Source organism: Gossypium hirsutum, chromosome D12 (assembly GCF_007990345.1).
Source record: "Gossypium hirsutum isolate 1008001.06 chromosome D12, Gossypium_hirsutum_v2.1, whole genome shotgun sequence".
NCBI lineage: Eukaryota > Viridiplantae > Streptophyta > Magnoliopsida > Malvales > Malvaceae > Gossypium > Gossypium hirsutum.
The window spans coordinates 37,841,000-37,859,134 of NC_053448.1; the positions used below are offsets into that span (position 1 = coordinate 37,841,000).

An 18,135-nucleotide genomic window follows, 5' to 3' on the forward strand; every position below is an offset into this window, starting at 1 on the left:
TTTGAAAATTTTTTATTTGGTCTCAGACTTCTTATCTTTTTTATAGTACTGGGTGCCCATAAGAATAGGTAACCCAAAAAACTTTACCCTCATCATCATACAAAACATAAGTTTTATTAATAAAGATAGGGTAAACATTCAAGCAATCCTCCCACAAAACACAATTACCCCTTTTTTTTCCCACAGCTAAAATTCCTACACAATTATTATAACCTTATTTTTTACCTAGATTCTTTATGAAATTGATTGGCTTTTTCATTTCCATAATAAAACAAAAATGGGGCTTTGGGACAACCTCCTGGAGCCCATTATCTTCTTCTTCCTTATCACCATTTTCACCTTGTTCCGTTATACCAGCTTCTTAAATTCCTAGGTGTCTCGCAATCAGTTGTACCATGACATATTTTTCTATAAAATTTTCCTTCCTTTTTCCTAATCCATGGGTTGCACTTCAGTTCCACCATCTGTTCTTTGATTTTCCTTTTTTTTATTGTCATCACCAAACCTCGGTCTTCGACTTTCCTGCAACTTTTAGGTTACCTAGAAGCTTTGGTATGTTACTGGTTTCAGAAGTATTTCTACTATCATATGCTTTAGTCTACCTTTTGTTTGCAGAGTCCTCACAGTTTTCCTCTTGACTTCTTCTCCTTCAGCTTGAATTAGAGGGAGAGCTCGTTACAGTTGTTTTACCGGTTCAACATCTCACATTGTAGGCCTTCTTGTGCATGTGCTAAAGGTGTAACACCCTAAACTCGGCTTAGACATTATGGCCAAATCTAGAGATGTTACAAAGAAAGGTTTGAAAATAGTGTTATTTCGATAAAGCTTTTTAAGGTTGCTTGTTAAATCAACCAAGTTTTATATCTCATATTTGTTTATAACTATTACTAAAAGCGTTATCTATTTAATTCATTTGCCAAAACTTAATTTACAGCGGAAGTCTTAGAAATCATTATATTTTGAAAATCCAGTTCGTATTTTAGAAAAACCATTTTAGTAAAAATCATGCTTTAGTCTACAGTCGCAAATAAAAAGTCAAAACGAAAAATCCAAAATAAACCAAACAGTTTGAAGAGTCCATTAATTACAGAACCCTATAAAAATAATCCTTAATTAAATAAAAACCATTATTTAAAGTCAATTCACAAACTTGTGGTCACCGTGAGACTCCGCCACACCGATTCGCTTAAGTCTATGGATTACCTGAACAGAACAAATAAACAGATGTGAGCTTACGTAAACTCAGTGTGTAACCCAACAGAAATAGGCACGCAATATACACAGAAATCTCATATACAATCAGATACCAATTCGGACTAAGTCCATTATAGATACAGATAACAGAATCGGTTAAGCAGAATAGATATATAGAATCCTACCCCCATCCTCTACACACCATCTCTGACCATCCCATCACACCATGTGGGGTTAAAAACACTCACACATCCCTACACATCATATAGTGTCGATAAAACACATTACAGATAATATGCAGTCAAGCTGCCAGAATATAGGCGAGGTGTCACCATACAGATCACTTCCTCCATATATACGATTCCCATCCCAATCATAAATACAGAATACAGATACAGATTTAACAGATTTAACATGCTTAACATGTTTGTATACATGTAACATACATACTTAAACAGTATAATCAGACATGCGTTTAGCGTCCTACTCAGATTAGTCTATCAAAATATCACAGCGCACAAAATAGGGTTTGGTTAGCCCTTACTGACCTTATGGTAGGCCCACAGTCGATCGGAGCGACCCGTGCAACCCTAGAGACATTTTCAGAATTATGGACTTACATGCCATGTGGTTTGCCCGTGTGGGCCCACGCACCCAGATTGGCCTTGCCCGTGTAGCCCACACGGCTTGACCCAAAACACACGCGCCCGTGTGGCATGCCCTTGTGTCCCACACAACCACACCCACACCATCGCACAGTCGTGTCCTGCGCACGACCACACCTTCATCAAACACACGGTCGTTTCTCGTACATGGCCAACCACACGGCCAGGCATATGCCCGTGTGGCATCGACAAACAGCACTTTCAGCTTTCGTCAAAACTCGATTTTTCGCGTTAGGAGTACACACCTGGTTCATTTTCGCAGCGAAACCACTTCCGACACCACCAACACCTAAAACAGAATACCCAACACCTTTAAGCAACCAATTTACGAGTCTAACACGATTTATCCAATTACGCAAAAACTGACTTACCGCTTACAAAGATGACCACAACCTCGAATCAAGCCGTTGAAGTGAAATTTTTTGCCTCACAACCTTCTCCTAATCACAGAATTCATCACTTAATCACCACAATCTAACATTGCTAAACCCAAACCCAAAGTTAAAGAACTGTAAAATTTTACTGACCAGCCGAATAAAGAACCAGGAATGCAGTAGCGATGGTTGAACGAGAAATTTCAACAGAGATTAGAGGAAAGCAATGAAAACCGAAGGTGGAAGACAAAGAAAAAGAGAGGGAAAAAAATCCAAAGACGGAGAAAAATTTAAAAAGAGAAAAAATAAAAATAAAATACAAATTAGATAAACCCCAACTCCCCACTAACAACTCAATCTCAACTACCTCAGAATTCCAACTCCACCGAAACTCTATCACACAACTGAGCAAAAATTAACATTCACGCTCACGCAAGGGTTCAAACATAGGACCTCCAGTATGCCAACTTTTACCACTCAAACCAACAAGCTCATTCTAATATTGATTAACAAACAATTTAATATAAGCCCACTCAATAAGGGTAAGGTTTGGATCTAAAACCGATTTCAGTTGGTAGATTTTTTTGATGTGTTTAGATAATGATCGACATATTTGATTAATTTATTTGCGTAAAAAAATGTATTTCAAGCTTCAAGATTGTATTAGTAGAATTCGTTGAGTTGTCTTATAAAGAAACTCATATATATTGTAAAGCTCGAAGAATATGAAATATAGAACACCCTCGTTATAGTGCTAATTCTTTGTTTTGCTTTCTTTCTTTTTTCTTAACACCAACACTATTCATTTCTATATTCTGGTAACACACTTGTTGGGCTTGGTTGTTCTCCTAATGCATCTCCAAGTAAACCCAAGTTCAGAAAATCCGTGTTATCATCCTCAGACTCCCAAGGATCCACCTCCTGCACTTCATCATTATCAGATTGGTTAGCATCATGTTCCCAAAAACCTAGATCTACTTGTTCTGGAATTTCCTCACTCGGTCCCTGATCAGCCCCCCAATCATCCATTCGGTTATTCAAATCTCTTTCGATCTCTATGTTGTCAACTCCACAACTAGGGAACGTGTGCCCTTTTCTCCCACAATTCCTGCAGATTTTGAAAACTCATTCGAATCTGAACTGAACCCAAAACATTCTGCCTTCCCCAACCCTTATGAAACAACCTGCAAGAAGTGGTCTCCATGGGTCAATACTCTTAAGAAATGAAGGATGATCAAAATCTTAGTCGAAAAAATTATAAGCATATAGATTAAATTTTAAATTTACCAAGGTATTTACATAACATGTAACATGTGGTGATATGGTGTTGGACATGCAACCTATTGCAATTTGCATAAAAAATCTTTTGATGATTGATTATACTTTAATCATCAATCTTTATTCCTTTGATTGATTAATTATGTCGAAAAAAACATCGTCAATGTGAAAATTAACTTTCTCATTAACCCGACAAAAGCACAAAGCTCAACAATATGAATGTAATGCCTCAAACTTTTCCTCTCTTTTTTATTCGTATATTGGTTTAATTATGGCTTTAGTCAATTTGAATGAGTTAATTGTTAAATTATTCAATGTAGTACGTAAATTCAGTAAAAACCATAATAAATTTACATATCACTTAAACGCTTAAGATAATCTAAAACAATCTATCATCATTTTAATAGAAAAAATTAATGGTATTATCAATTTGGATCTACTAATAACATTACATAAGTAAATGGACTAAATTACACTAAATTAAAGTAGAAAGATCAAATTCTAAATTTTAATATAGTAGATGAGCTAAAATCATAATTAGACCTATGCATATTTAAGGGTATGTCTATGGTCTTAAGTTCGAGTCCTACTTTATGTAAATGTATGGATTCCAAATTCACGATGGTGGGTTAATTAATTAGTTTGAATGAGTGAACGGTTAAGTTAATCAATTTAGTAATTGTAATAATTGCGAGCAACACTAATGGGTAAGTAGAGGCCTCTCCCAATGGAAAGCTTCCTTTATAATCCCTTTACAAATGGTAAAACTATAAATAACTCTGAAAATGTAAAATTTAATTTTTACTCCTTTAAAATAGTTTCTCCTAATAATTGAATCTATTGGAACTACAGTAAAAAAATAGCAATACTAGTATTGCATTTGTTGAAACCACATAGTTATATATTACTCCATTGTATTGGCCTTACACTGACACTTCCAATGCGACGGCACATGTGATTTTGATAATCGATATTAAAATATTATCTGGTTAAAATGATTTCAACTCTCTAGTTTCGTCAATCCCGGAACAATCATATTCAACTCAAATCCAATCCGCATTTTAAATTGGACCTACAATCAAGCACAACAAAAAAATCATCATGAAATTGGACTTGCTCCAAGCTTGGATTTGTTTATAGAAAACCCTCTTCACGCATTCCCCTATTACAACGACTCTCCACACTTTTTATGTGAACCCCCGCTACAAACCATAACATATTTATACATCTATGTACATAAAAAATAAATAGAAACAACTAATTGCAAAGGGTTTAAAGATGTAGATTATAACAAAATGCGAGCAATTTGATTGTATATCCTTTGGGCTTCTCTTTGTCTTGATTTGATTTCCTCAGCACATCTTATGGTCCTTTCAATGTGGTATCCTCCTCCAATGCTCACTTCCCTCTCCAAGTGACTACAATAACTCTCAAACACACTCACATTTACATGCAACTTGAAACCCATCCAAAACAATAATTCAACCTCCAATTTGTTCAATTCTTTTGTTGTCAATCCACCCACTCGTGCAAAGTATGAATTCCTATAATTCCTGCTCAACAGAAATGTTCAACTAAGGCCATTAAAGTTGGTTTAATTGAAATTTTCATCTTACTACTTTACAAAAATTAAGCAATTAACCTCTCTACTTTAATTCATCAGAATTTAGTCTTTGTATTTTTTGAAAATTTTGAAAATTGAGAAGCTAGTCTAATTGTTGTTATATATGGTTTGTTGATCCGTTGATTTTTGCTAATTACTTTTAGATAAATTGTCGATTTGCTGACTTTTCAGGTCAATGATTTAACAACAAGATTTAGCTATGTTAATTAATTAGGCTAATATTTCAATTTTCATTTGTTAAGTAGAGGGACTTGTCTCTATACTTTTTATACATTTGCACTTTAGTCCACTACCCCTTCTACTTTACAGATATAAAATTGCAATTGTTAAATTCTGATTTGTTACATTTTTTTTTGTTACATAGCTATTAATTAAGTATTATTTTTATTTCAATATATCACATTAGTGAACTTAATAAAAGAATTTGAACGGTTTTAGAGGGTTAACAATTAGAAATGAATTTTGAAATTTAAAAAAAAAAGTAGAAGCTAAATTCCTAGAAATGAAAGTGTAGGTACTAAATTTAAAATATAAAAAACTACATGGACTTGATCCATATTTTAACCACATCAGTAAAGAGAGTGAGGGAAGCAATACTCACATGTCTTCAACATACTTAGAAGCCACCATCATGGTCGTAATGAGAAGCCTATGCACATTCCGAGCAGTAATCCGAAACCCAGGATTTGCCTCACAAAACCGATCGATATATACATATGCCACAACATAAACCGACGGTCCGGCCTTGGTATACCGGAAAATTCTCTCTAGGTAGCATTGAACCGTCATGTCCGGTGCTTCACGGCAATCGAAAACTTTGCTCCTAAAATCTCTTTGTCTCAATGTCCGTCGTCCACAGTTCTTGGCATCAATCCTTTCGTTTCTAACCATTGTTCTCTCAATAAGAGAAGCAAGAACAGTGATCACCAATGGGTTATTCCCATCGTTCTTATAGGAATAAGAATAGAGATCGGATCGAAGCTTTCTTGGGGAGATTGCAATGGAAGATGAGGATGACGATGATGAAGTAGCCATTTTGGGTTTTACAGAAGAGAGGATTGAAAAGAAATGTGAGGTTTTAATGAGGATTTTATAGAGTGAATTTAGCTGTGAAAGGGTATTGGTTTTCTTGAGGGCGGACCATTTGGAAGGTTGGTGGTGGTGGAAGCCGGCCAAAGATAACAACGAGAATTACTTTGTTTTGGATAAATTACACAAACATTATATTTCACATAGTAATTAAATTATTCGAAAATTTTTATTTAAGTTATTAGGTTATTAAAATTGATGTTGTACGTAGGAGAGAGCAATTTTAGGTTAAAATCGACTAAATCGATCTAATCGGTTTAATCTATTTTAGTTTGGTGTGTTTTTGTATTATGGGTTCGATTATTTCGATCAATTATCGATTTTTAAATTTTCAAATTGACCCAATCAAAAAAAAAACCAACTTAATTTAATATTTTTTAAATTGTTTAAGTCCAATAACCTAGCCTAATAATTAAAGTCGGTTAACTGATCGACCTAAAGTCAATTTGGTTATGTCAATTTTTTAAATTTAATTTAGTCGGGTTGTTTTTATAGATTATGGTTGGTTAAGTCGGTTTAATAAAAAAATCAACCTAACCAACTAAAAAAACTGAATGCTCTCCCCCTATCTGTATGGCTTTCTCTATTTACTCCGCCTGTACCAATCAAAAGCTCTCCTTCCTCTTCTCTTCTACCGTTCAATTTTTTTTTCTTGAAATACCTTTAAACATGACAAATTTGTGAATTAAAATCCAAATAATTTTTTTCTCCAATCTTTAATATTGATTGTCAAATCGACTTGGATCTAAGGTATTTTCTTCTACTCATTGATGAGTACTAATCCACTTTACTGATAATTAAATCGACGCTAGAGTTCACTAGCTGGACTTTTTAAAAAGAACTTAACCCAGTGAGTTAAATAAAAACTTTAAAATAGTTCAATAACAATTTTGTAACTTTCTGAAGTTAAGTGACCAAAATATAAACTTATTAATAGTTTAGTGACCCTCGATACAATTTATCTCTTCTTTTTTTTTAAGATTTGAATGCTTCCACTTTGTAAAACCACAGGACAGACAAACCCAGCTAAGCTTTCAACATCTTTAAAAAATCACCCAGTTTCTGTATATTTATCCATTTAATCCCTCATTGGTGAAATGAATAGAGCTCGCCGACAGTTTGGGTTCAAGAGCATGAGTGAAAAGAGCCGACTAGTTTTTTCCCTTTTCCCTGGTCCTAAGGCTTTGGAAGTTTGGACCCACAAGATTAGATTGGCATCATTAGCTATGTCAATCCGATGGGTGAAACTAGTTTTGGTTCGGTCAATTTAAATAGTCTTAATTTAGTTGGTATTAATATTTTTGTCAAGATAACAGAATATAGATTTAATTGCGCTGAAGCTTATTATCCTCTTATTTAAGAATTGAAGAAAATCTATGAATAATTCTTGGCATTATATCAAAAAAATAAAAATTAAAAACCGTGAATAATTTTTTTGATGTGCTTAAACTGGCATCTAGATTTGGTGTGCTGTGAAATCTAAAAAAAACAAGAGTCCAAGTGTAGTGCTTTCCCGTTACACGTGCTGTATCTACTTATTGACTCCTCCAAGTCATCAAATCTTGGTTTTCTACATGTAGTTGTACCACGAGCTAATTTCTTCTTCAGTTAAATATATTATCACATATATAATAATATATTATTTATTATTTTTACGTATTACTCACTAAAAAATAGGTTAACAATTTAACAGTTTTATTTGTGTTAAGATTGAAATTTTAAATTTTAAATTTCGAAAAGTATGAGATTAACAGTGACCTAATTGAAAAACATGAACTACTCTACAACCGTATACATAATACAAAACTAATAACATAATTTATCTAAACAGTTTGGGTCAAGATTAAAATTAAACTATTGGGACTAGTAAATGAATTTGACCTTAATTTTTCCACAGCTTTAAATAGCTTTTAAGTATTAAAAAGAGCTTAAAATTTTCTAAATAAAGTATGGAATTCAAGTCTTATATAACAAAAGAAAAACACTAAACACTAAAAAAGCTTTACACTTCAAATTTATTCGAAATCCAATATGAACCTTTTACAATTCATACTTCTTTCTTCTTGCTGAGCTGATATATATTTGCATGTTACTCGAATGACACAATGAAACAAATCGATTTGCATTGCATTGGGAAATCCTACCAACTGATGTTTCATATAAAAGAAAGTATATTGTATAATTATGCAAGTGGCCAAACCCTAAAATTATGATTATGATTAATCTCTATTGATTAGATTCTAAGCATCAAGTGGGATCATAAAAAAAATTAAATAAAGTAATGGAACAAAATGATTATCCAGTCTTGCAAATAGGGTCAAGTTGAGTTTTCATTATGAACCAAATAAAAATTTGCAAACATTAAATATTTGAAGGGGATCTTGTGTTAAAGATCATGGTCCACTTGAGAAAAATCTTACCGAAATTTGAGGTTGTGGCTAATTATATTAGTTTATATTTTTATGTTATTTTTTTAATACTAAAAAATACTGCAATTCAGTCGATTGAGTCTTAGCTCGATTGGTATGGGTATTGTTGCCAATGCAAGAGGACGTGGGTTTGAGTGCGCTGAAGCGTATTATCCTCATATTTATGGGTTGAGGAGGGGCTATAGGTACTTCTAGGCATTGTGTCAAAAAGAGTAGATATTATCAGAACCTATAATAAGATTGCAATTCAATATATATATATTAGAACATGATAGGAATGACAATTGTCAAGAATGGTGGGTTTTTTATTAAATTAAAATTAAAAAAATTACAATTTTGTCATTAAATTATTCGATAGTTTTCATTTTAAGTCATTAGATTATTAAATCGATGTTATGTCTTTTTCTGTTTCCATTGACTGCATCAATCAAAAGCTCACTTTCTCTTTCTCTTCTACAATTCAGTTTTTTTTCATAAAACAACTTTCGACATCACGAATCTGCGAACCATTCAAACAATTTTTTCCTCCGATCTCCGACACTGATCATCAGATCAACTTGGATCTAAGTCGATTGGAGCTCGCTAGCGAAACTTTCAAAAAAAAACTTAACAACCCAAACTCAATAACTTAATAAATAAAAACTTTTGAATAGTTCAATGAATTAAATTGAAACTTTCGAATAATTCAGTGACCAAATTATACATTTTTTAATTAAGTGAACAAAACAAAAACTTACTCATAATTTAGTGACTAAGGGTATAATTTACCTTTTTTTTTAAATTACACCCTTATAAAATTTAAGTTGGATGGAAACAAGTTCAAGCTATTTAGCCAAATTTGATATAAGAAATCCTATCATTTTTCATATAAAATTATGCAAACTATTAACTAGATTTGCTTGAGATTCAATTACAGTTTATAAATACAAACACAATATAATCATAGTACAATCACAAATCCATATTCAATCAACAATAAAAATAAAATAAAATTAGGGATAGTAAAATTTGAACCGTCCAATGAATTTCAAACCATTCTACTTCAAATGGAGTGGATTTACAAAAAAAAAAAAAGTGGATGCATGTGGATTTTTTCTTTTGGATAATTGGTTTGAAGCGGTTATGATAATCACTTATCTCGCTCCATCCTACTCCACTATATGAAATCATCATTTTATCCTTATTTTATGTTTAAAAAGGTAAATTAAATAGAAATGGATCGAGTTGGGGTAGGCAAAAATGGATACATCCAATGTCCATGAAATTGATAATGGTTTCAAGATATTATATTGATAGTGGAACGAAGTGGGTGGTAAAGCAGAGCGTGCCAGCTAGATTTAGCAACATCCACTCTCACCCTATTCTATTACCTCTCTAAATCAAACCAGTATATATTAAAAATCAAAATAATCTATACTAAAACAATTAGATTGATGAAAGTAAAACACACATAAAAACAGTAGAATCACAATTACCACATTCTTTGTTATCTCTATGAAATAAAATGTGAAATTTCTTCATTTACAGTTTGAACCGACAGTTATACTTAACCACCCCATTATTGAACCAAACAGTTGAGATAGGCCCAACTCCCATCAAAATTCAGGCTCCAAAATCACAGCCGGGCCACACAATTTGCAAATCAATCCCCATTCTTTCATGTGATCCACAACTTTTGCTGGTATCATATCTTGATTTTTCTTTTGAAAGAGATATCATATCTTGATTCAAAATTATGGCACCTATTACACTAACTATGCAATCAAAGTACAAACACATAGATATCTTAAATCAGTAAAATCAAACCATTATAGTACAGTTAGGCATAAACATATTCGAACATGTAGAATTAAATTATTACAGTACAAATAAATAAAGAATTAAAAAATTCAGATGAAATCAACTAACTAGACTAAAACTCACAAATGACATCAGCATGTGGTGAGACTTTAAAACCCATACAATCTTTTAAATAGTTGATTTTGCCGCAAAATAAAAAATGGGAAAAAGTTGCTTGTTAGATATTATTACTATCCTTATACAATATAAATTAATTAAATATAATAGTAATTGTTATTATCGAAATAATAACACTTGTTATAGTATATGAATGCTTTACTTTTCAATATCATATCTAATATGAACATTTTAATTTCAATCACAATAATGTCAAATACTTGATGTCGAAAACCACTTTTAAGTTTTTTTTTTTAAAACGATGGGAATCGACTTTGAAAATGAAAATTGGAGCCACCACCGATCATTTATTGAGGTGTGATCGGCTCACCTTAAAGATGATTTTGGTCTGCGAAATTTGAGAAAACAGGTTCGGGAGTCGGTTAAGCACGAGGAAAGGTTAGCACCCTCGTGACGCCCAAAATTGGTACCGAATTGATTGTTTAATGTCTTAATGTCAAAATTTTGAAAAGATTTTAAAATATAATCCTTTTAACTTGAATAAATTGAATAATAAAACACTCTTATTTCAAAGAAATAAAATGTTACACCCAGTGAGTTAGGGTGCAACATTTTTAATCTTCAAAATTAAGTTTATCTTTTAACCTTAAAAACCCACGCATTTGAGAATGATATTTGATTATTCGGGTCAAATGAGAAAATCAAAACCCAATAAGTTAGGGTGCAATTTCACAAAATTTCTAAATATCGAATATTGCCTTTATTTTCATTTGTCAGAAAAATCCTCGTCTCGAGAAAACAACATGCCATATCCAATGCGTTAGGACACAACGTGTCGAATTCCCGAGAATGAGCTTTTTACTTATGTTTTAATTTAAAAGGATACTCGGTTTCTTAGATTCAATGAGGAAGATTGGAATCCAGTGAGTTAGGACTCAATCTTTACGATGATCCCAAATTCCGAATGTCGCGTTATTTTTGAAAACTTTGTATGAAATAACTTTGACACTTGTAATCTTTTGAATGAATAACGAAATAACATTGTACATCGGGAAAAGCTAATTTACAAACTAAAATCAATACTAATGAGTTACAAAGAACCAATTCATGCGAATAAGTTATACAATAAGCATAAAAGCAATCATACCGCACATTAAGCCAATATTAATATTCATATTAGAAAGGTAAATGAATTAAAAGGTAATTAGGGAATCATCTAACAAAAACAAAAACAATGAGAAAAAATAAAATATTTGAAATCGTCAATAATAGGTTATACGTATATGAATAAAGAATTAAAATGAATAATATATTTGCAAACTTGAAATATTCAAAATAGAAAAGAATGATATACACATTTTAAAATAAGTAATAGATGGAGTGGAAAACTTAATATAAATAAATTACAATATATAAGAGAGTTGAAATAAATAAAATATATGACAAAATAGGGTTTGAAAGGAATAAATTATTTATATATAAAAATATATGAAAGGATATGTAATAATATGAAATTGATAATATATTATGTATATATATATATAAATAATTTAACACAAATTATATATATGTATAGAAAAAATATTAAGTAAGAATATTATTGTATAAATCTTAAAGCAAAGAACTATATAAGTGTAGTTAAAAATGTATTATAAAATAAAAATGTAAAAAGTGTATAAATTATATTGAAATTGGAACAAGAATGCATAAGATTGTACATGATAAATTTAAAATAATGTTAATGATATGTTTAGAACAATAATATGCTATAATATTAAAATAATATTGTAATAAATTTAAAATATACTAAATTTAAACATAAAATAATGCTAGATGTAAAATTAAATATGTGTATATATATTTAAAACAGAATAATAAATTTTAAACAAAATGAAAATCAAGTGTATTAAATTAAACAAGTATGGATTAAATTAAAATAAAGATGGAATTGAAAGGAATAAATGAAAATAAAATAAGGCAAAGGGGGCCAAATGTAGCACACGGATGGCTTGGGGGACTAAATGGGAAATAATCTCATCCCTCCAAAACGCAGCGTACAACCTGGGCCAAAATGAAACAAAAGCAAAATCAAACGTGAAATTCATAAATAAAGAAAAAAACTGATATGAAAACGCCACGAAGGAAGGAGGACCAAATGCGCAAATAGACCAAACGCCCAAAGTGCGCGGATCCTTCCCTGGATCGGGTCACCGCACGGGTCACTGGCCATTAAACGGCGCCGTTTGTTGTCCGCCTATAAACTAAAAAAAACCTAATCAGTTTCAGTTCAAAATCAAAACCTAAAAAAACTATCCTGCCTACGCGCCGTTCTGCGTTCTGAGAGCATCCGAACGGTCTCCGATCCCAGCCCCTACTCCGATGACGACGGAGAGAAACAGGATCGGCCTCAAGGTAACTCTCCCTCCCCGATCTCTTTCTTTTATTCTCCTTTTTTACTTAAATGAAATGAGAACAGAAGCAACAAAGAAAAATGAAGAAAAACCAAATCAGAGAACAAATCACCTTTTTCTTTTCAATCTTTTTTTTTTGTTTCTATTGATATTCTCCGTGTCGTCTTACAAACGCTGAAAAATGGCTTTTATATCCGAAAATAAAATAAAAATTAGAAAAGGAAAAAATGGATTTTGGCTCTTTTTCTTTTTTCCCTTTTTGCTGTCGATTTCTGCTTGTTTTTGCTTGTTGTTTGTATGCAGGTACGGGCGTACGGGACAGTGGAGGTTCACGTGGATTTGGCGCGGAGGCGCTACACGTGCGCGGGCGCAACACGCGCAAGGAGGAAGCCTGGCTTTGTTGCGGCGGCTGGGGCTGTTTCAGAAACTGCTAGGGTTTCTGCTTATGCTCTGGGCTTAGAATCGGGTTTAGGTTTGGGTTAGGGTCTAGGCAAATTGGGCTTGGTGAAATTTTTTGTAATTTGGACTGTCATTTTATTTGTTTTTTATTTGTGCACGGGCCGAGCAAATATTGGGCCTTACACCTGAAATTAACAAAATTACATTTTTCAAAAACATTTCTAAACCCCAAAACAACAATGTTGATCAATTGACACTTCGTACTTGAGTTTAGCATTTTTTTTCTAATATAATGTTTTTTTTGTATTTTGCAAAAGCTATACATTCTGGTATCTAAAAGTAACAGTGTTAACTTTCTAATATTTAATTCGAGTTTTAAGGTTACTTTGATGAAAGTTAATCTCTAATTAAACAAAACCTTCAAACTATATTTAACAAATTAAGCAAATTCGCAATTGACACTAAATTCATTTTATTAACAAAACCATCAAAATCCAAACCTGATAATATCAGCAATTAATCAAATAAACCTCGAAGTTCAAATTAAACACCAAAAAATTAATTTCATTACTTTTAAATACCAAGATATGCAACTTTTGTTAAATACAAATATCACATTAGTATATTGGAATTTTGGGGGTTTTGCACAACAAAATATAGCATCACATTAACCTTAGTCCAAATGGGGGCATCACATGTTCACAATAAATGGGGTATCAATGCCAAGTTGAAGTGCAAAGTTGAATATTTATCTAACCCAAAGAGATAAACATGTAGCATAATCCCATAAAAAATTAATGCCCGACAACAAAATTAATAATTATCTATTAAATTTGAATAGTATGTGTTAAAAAGTTTTAAATTGATAACATCATTATTGATCTTTTGCTAATTTAAGCACGGGTCATTCTAATATTCAAATGTTTGATAACAAATGTTTGAATTTAACATAAATTTTTTTAAATCAGATAATTCCAAAAAGGTGTATGTATTGTAATTACCAAAGAGCTGAGGTCAGTGCTTGTGTAACACCAAAAAATTGACATTTATCAATAGGCTTCGTTGAATGTGATCTTCCGATGACGAGATTCCTTTTGGATGATTTAAGGAACAAAAGCCAATATGCTAAAATCCAAATTCAATAAAGCCATTTTGATGATGACCAACTCTACAAAAAAAGAAAAGTCATTTATGCTAAAACAAAAATGGTCCAATGGCATCTGCTGAGAATTATAACAAAGCTTTCAATTGGCTCCTGGTATTGGATCCAACTCTTTAACTTTACAAGCCCAAGTTTGCAATTTGACCTATTGGGGAATGTGATTGGCAGGACTTGAACTTTGACATTTGGGCGCCGACTAAGAACTTTAACCACTTGCTCCATCGGGTGGTCTTGAATTATTGCATCAAACAAATGCAACCCCACCCCCATTAACTTGGCTGAAATGCTTTGGTTTTTTGCCTTGCCAATTTTCCATCAATTAGCCTAAGGAAGATCCATGAAGTTGGGACCAAGTTGGAATTAGAAACCAAATACGGGCATAAGATTAAGAAAGTAACAACTTATATTCCCCAAATAGGAGAAAATTATTAGTGGATACTTGATGTTCTTTGGCTTTCAAAGTTCAAGGTGCTAAAATTTCATTGAATAGCATTTGATTCCCATGCCATCTATGTCCCCTTTTTCTTTTTTCCCTTCACTGTGTTCTACTTTTCAATGGATTTATATGGCAAAGGCCTAAGGGAATCAGAGTCACTCAGAAAAGGATATATAATCTTTCTATTTTAAGGCCTACCGACCCTTCAATTTCAATAATAAAGCCCATATGGTTTCTCAATTTTAGTCTGGCCCAAGTCTAAACAACATTTATCAAACTAAAAGGGTTTAATTGCATCAGACATTCTAAATTAGTCTCCAAACTTCAAAACGTTCCAATTGAACTTTTAAAGTATCAATATTATATCAATCAGGTCTTTTCCTTAATCATCAGCTTGGGTATTAAACGTTAGCTCAAGCCTAACATGGAGCATATTTAAAATATATTTGATCAAAATTTTAACATGTTTGTACCTATAGAGGATTCTTTTGTTAAAGTGAGGAGAGTTCACAAAGATACGGTGGAGAGAAAGATTTGAGCAGAATCAAAAAACAAGTGTGGTTGTGGTGATGGAAGCAATAGGTAACTAAGAAAAGTAAAAGCTACTGTAGTTGTTGTGATTGTTTAGAGAAAATTATAGAGAATTTAGAGTATGCTTAAGTTTGCCAAAATATCAAAAAATCCCAAATGAAATGTTCAAGCCTCTATTTTTAAGCCCTAGAAGGAAGTTATTAACGGATGGTTATAGAAAAAAGTGGGACATGCTAAAGTACTAGATAATGGGATTGAAAGAAATCAGTGAATGTATTTCTAAGAAAGAGGGCAATTACAAATACCAGGCGAAAGTTACACTCACGTATCATTTTTGGTAAACAAAGTGTTACTTGTATGATCAAATACAAGTGTACTCTCTATTTACCCAAGAGGAAAAGCACTTGTATTTCATGAAAAGGTTAAGAAGTATACTTCTTAACAATGTCCGCATTTTGAACCTCCAAGATATCTCAACAATGGAGCAACCTAAGAACCTTGCCAACTTTCCCATGTTAGTTCTACAACCTTTGTTTAGTTGTATGTCTTCCTCCACTTTTAATTAAGTAATATGAAGTACCAAACTACCAGGGAGCTTTTCACATTATGGAGTGGGGGCGTTGTTAAAAAGGAGACACCTTGCAAGGAATTATACTTCCTAGGCCTATTGCCAACAGTGGTGGAGCCACCAAGAGACCCAGGGGGGTCATGACCTCCCTGAGATCTAAGATCTTTCAATTTTCCTCTTTATATACATACTATACCCCTCCCAAATATAGAAGTAGGCTCCTCCAATATTTTTATAGTATTAAAAAATATTAAAAAATTATTCTTGATAAAAATAAAGGAAAAATCTTTTTGAAAAAACCAAATTCAAGGAGAAAAAATTGGAGTATGAAAAGAGCAATCCCCATTCTTGGCACTCACACTACTTTCCTCATCTCTTCTCCTTGTAAAAATTGGAATAGAAAAAAAATTTTACGTAACACGTCTAATTTTAGCTCGGCCTTCCCAAGATTAATATCCTGACTCCACCATTGACTGCCAATAGAAGTGTTAGTAACAAAAAACAAGCATTTACAATCCTAGAACATAGACAATTGTTCATGCAGTAAGCATATGCGTATTAGAATTTTTTGGGTATCATTCATATTCATTTTATGATTTATGTTTGAAGTTCGAGATTATCCCTGTCAACAATGCCGTCTTCAAAATTTGCATCTCCCCTTAAGAAAGTAATATACAACCACTGCACTAATTACTTATTGATAAAATAATATTATCAACGCATTTTAGTTATGCTCCACGTCAAATTCAAGCTAACTTGCAAAAAAAATTATTGTTGAAACATTTATCGTTCCTTTCATTATCATTTCATAAATCAGAGTTGATAGGCAACAAAAACAAAACCATAATTATTTAAGGTGGTTTAGATTGTGTACATAAAAGCATGTGGCCATCTCATCGTCCAAGCGTTTCGTTCTCCAATCATACACTCTTTTATATATATCTTTTCATTAAATACAATGTGGCTGCACCTGCCCTTTCACATTCAATTAAGGATGCTGCTGCAAATAGCTTAAACGTGAAAGCCCCTTTGAGGTCTCTTTCCACATTTGGCTGCAACGAAACAACCAATTGCTTTCATCTGCTTTGATAAAATTTCCCTATAAGGCTCATAAATATATTGTTTATTTCAAACAAGTCCACTTTGAATTTTCATGTAATCATTGTCAAACTATAAATATGTAGGTAAAAGTATCATGGAGGCCCTTGTACTAAGAATCAAATTGTATTTTGCCCCTTCTATTAAAAAAATGAGCAAATTAGTCTCTATACATTAAATCAAAGAGCAATTTGGTGCTTCTGTTAAAAATTTCATTCATTTCTACTATTAAAAATTGGTCTATGTTAGAGGTGCTCATGGGCTGGGCCGGGCCAGGTTCAGGCCGGGCCCGGAAAAAAAATTTGGCCCGGCCCGAAATATGGGCCTAGAATTTTGCCCAGGCTCGGCCCGGGAAAAAATTCATAAGCCCGGGCCCGGCCCGTTTTTTAAATAAATACCAAAAATTTATTTTAAAAATTAAAACAAAAATAAAAATATTTATTTTAAAAATATTTTAAAATTAAAAAAATTAAAAGTATTTTAAAAATATTTTAAAATTTAAAAAATTTAAAAAAATTATTTTAAAAGTATTTTAAAATTTAAAAAAAATTATTGTATTCCGGCTGGGCCGGGCCGGGCCTGGGCCAAAAAAGTGGTGCCCGAGGCCCGGCCCGTTTTTTAATCGGGCCTTATTTTTTTACCCAAGCCCATATTTTGGGCCTATATTTTTACCCAAACCCTCCCATAGGCCGCCCGGCCCATGAGCACCTCTAGTCTATGTACATCAGAATGAGCCACAGGTGGGACACCCCGTGTAACTTTATGGTTAAGTCACATCAATTTTTAATAGTAGAAATGGATGAAATTTTTAATAAAAAAATAGTTTGCTCTTTGATCTAACATACAGTGACTAATTTGCCCAATTTTTTAATAAAGGAAGGAAAAATGCAATCTAACTCCTAGTATAGAGGCTCTATGGTACTTTTATCAAATATGTATGTATATTGAGTAGGAAAACAT

At 32.5% G+C, this 18,135-nt stretch overlaps 1 protein-coding gene across 1 annotated transcript; it reads right to left on the reverse strand.

Annotated features, from left to right (window-relative positions):
* Positions 1-4,297: 4,297 nt before the first annotated feature.
* On the reverse strand, positions 4,298-6,322 carry LOC107945542 (cyclin-U2-1). The gene is made up of 2 exons (XM_016879596.2): positions 5,737-6,322; positions 4,298-5,064 (listed from the first exon to the last, which is right to left on the reverse strand). Exons 1-2 carry the CDS (start codon positions 6,168-6,170, stop codon positions 4,797-4,799), a joined length of 702 nt encoding a protein of 233 aa, XP_016735085.1. The 5' UTR covers positions 6,171-6,322; the 3' UTR covers positions 4,298-4,796.
* Positions 6,323-18,135: the final 11,813 nt, after the last annotated feature.

What these genes read in the sequence shown, in the direction of transcription:
- LOC107945542 (XM_016879596.2), bottom strand. Translation starts at nt 6,170, where the DNA reads ATGGCTACTTCATCATCGTCATCCTCATCTTCCATTGCAATCTCCCCA. An exon ending in TCTAAGTATGTTGAAGACAT is followed by an intron (nt 5,065 to 5,736) that starts GTGAGTATTGCT and finishes TCTGTTGAGCAG; the next exon opens with GAATTATAGGAATTCATACT.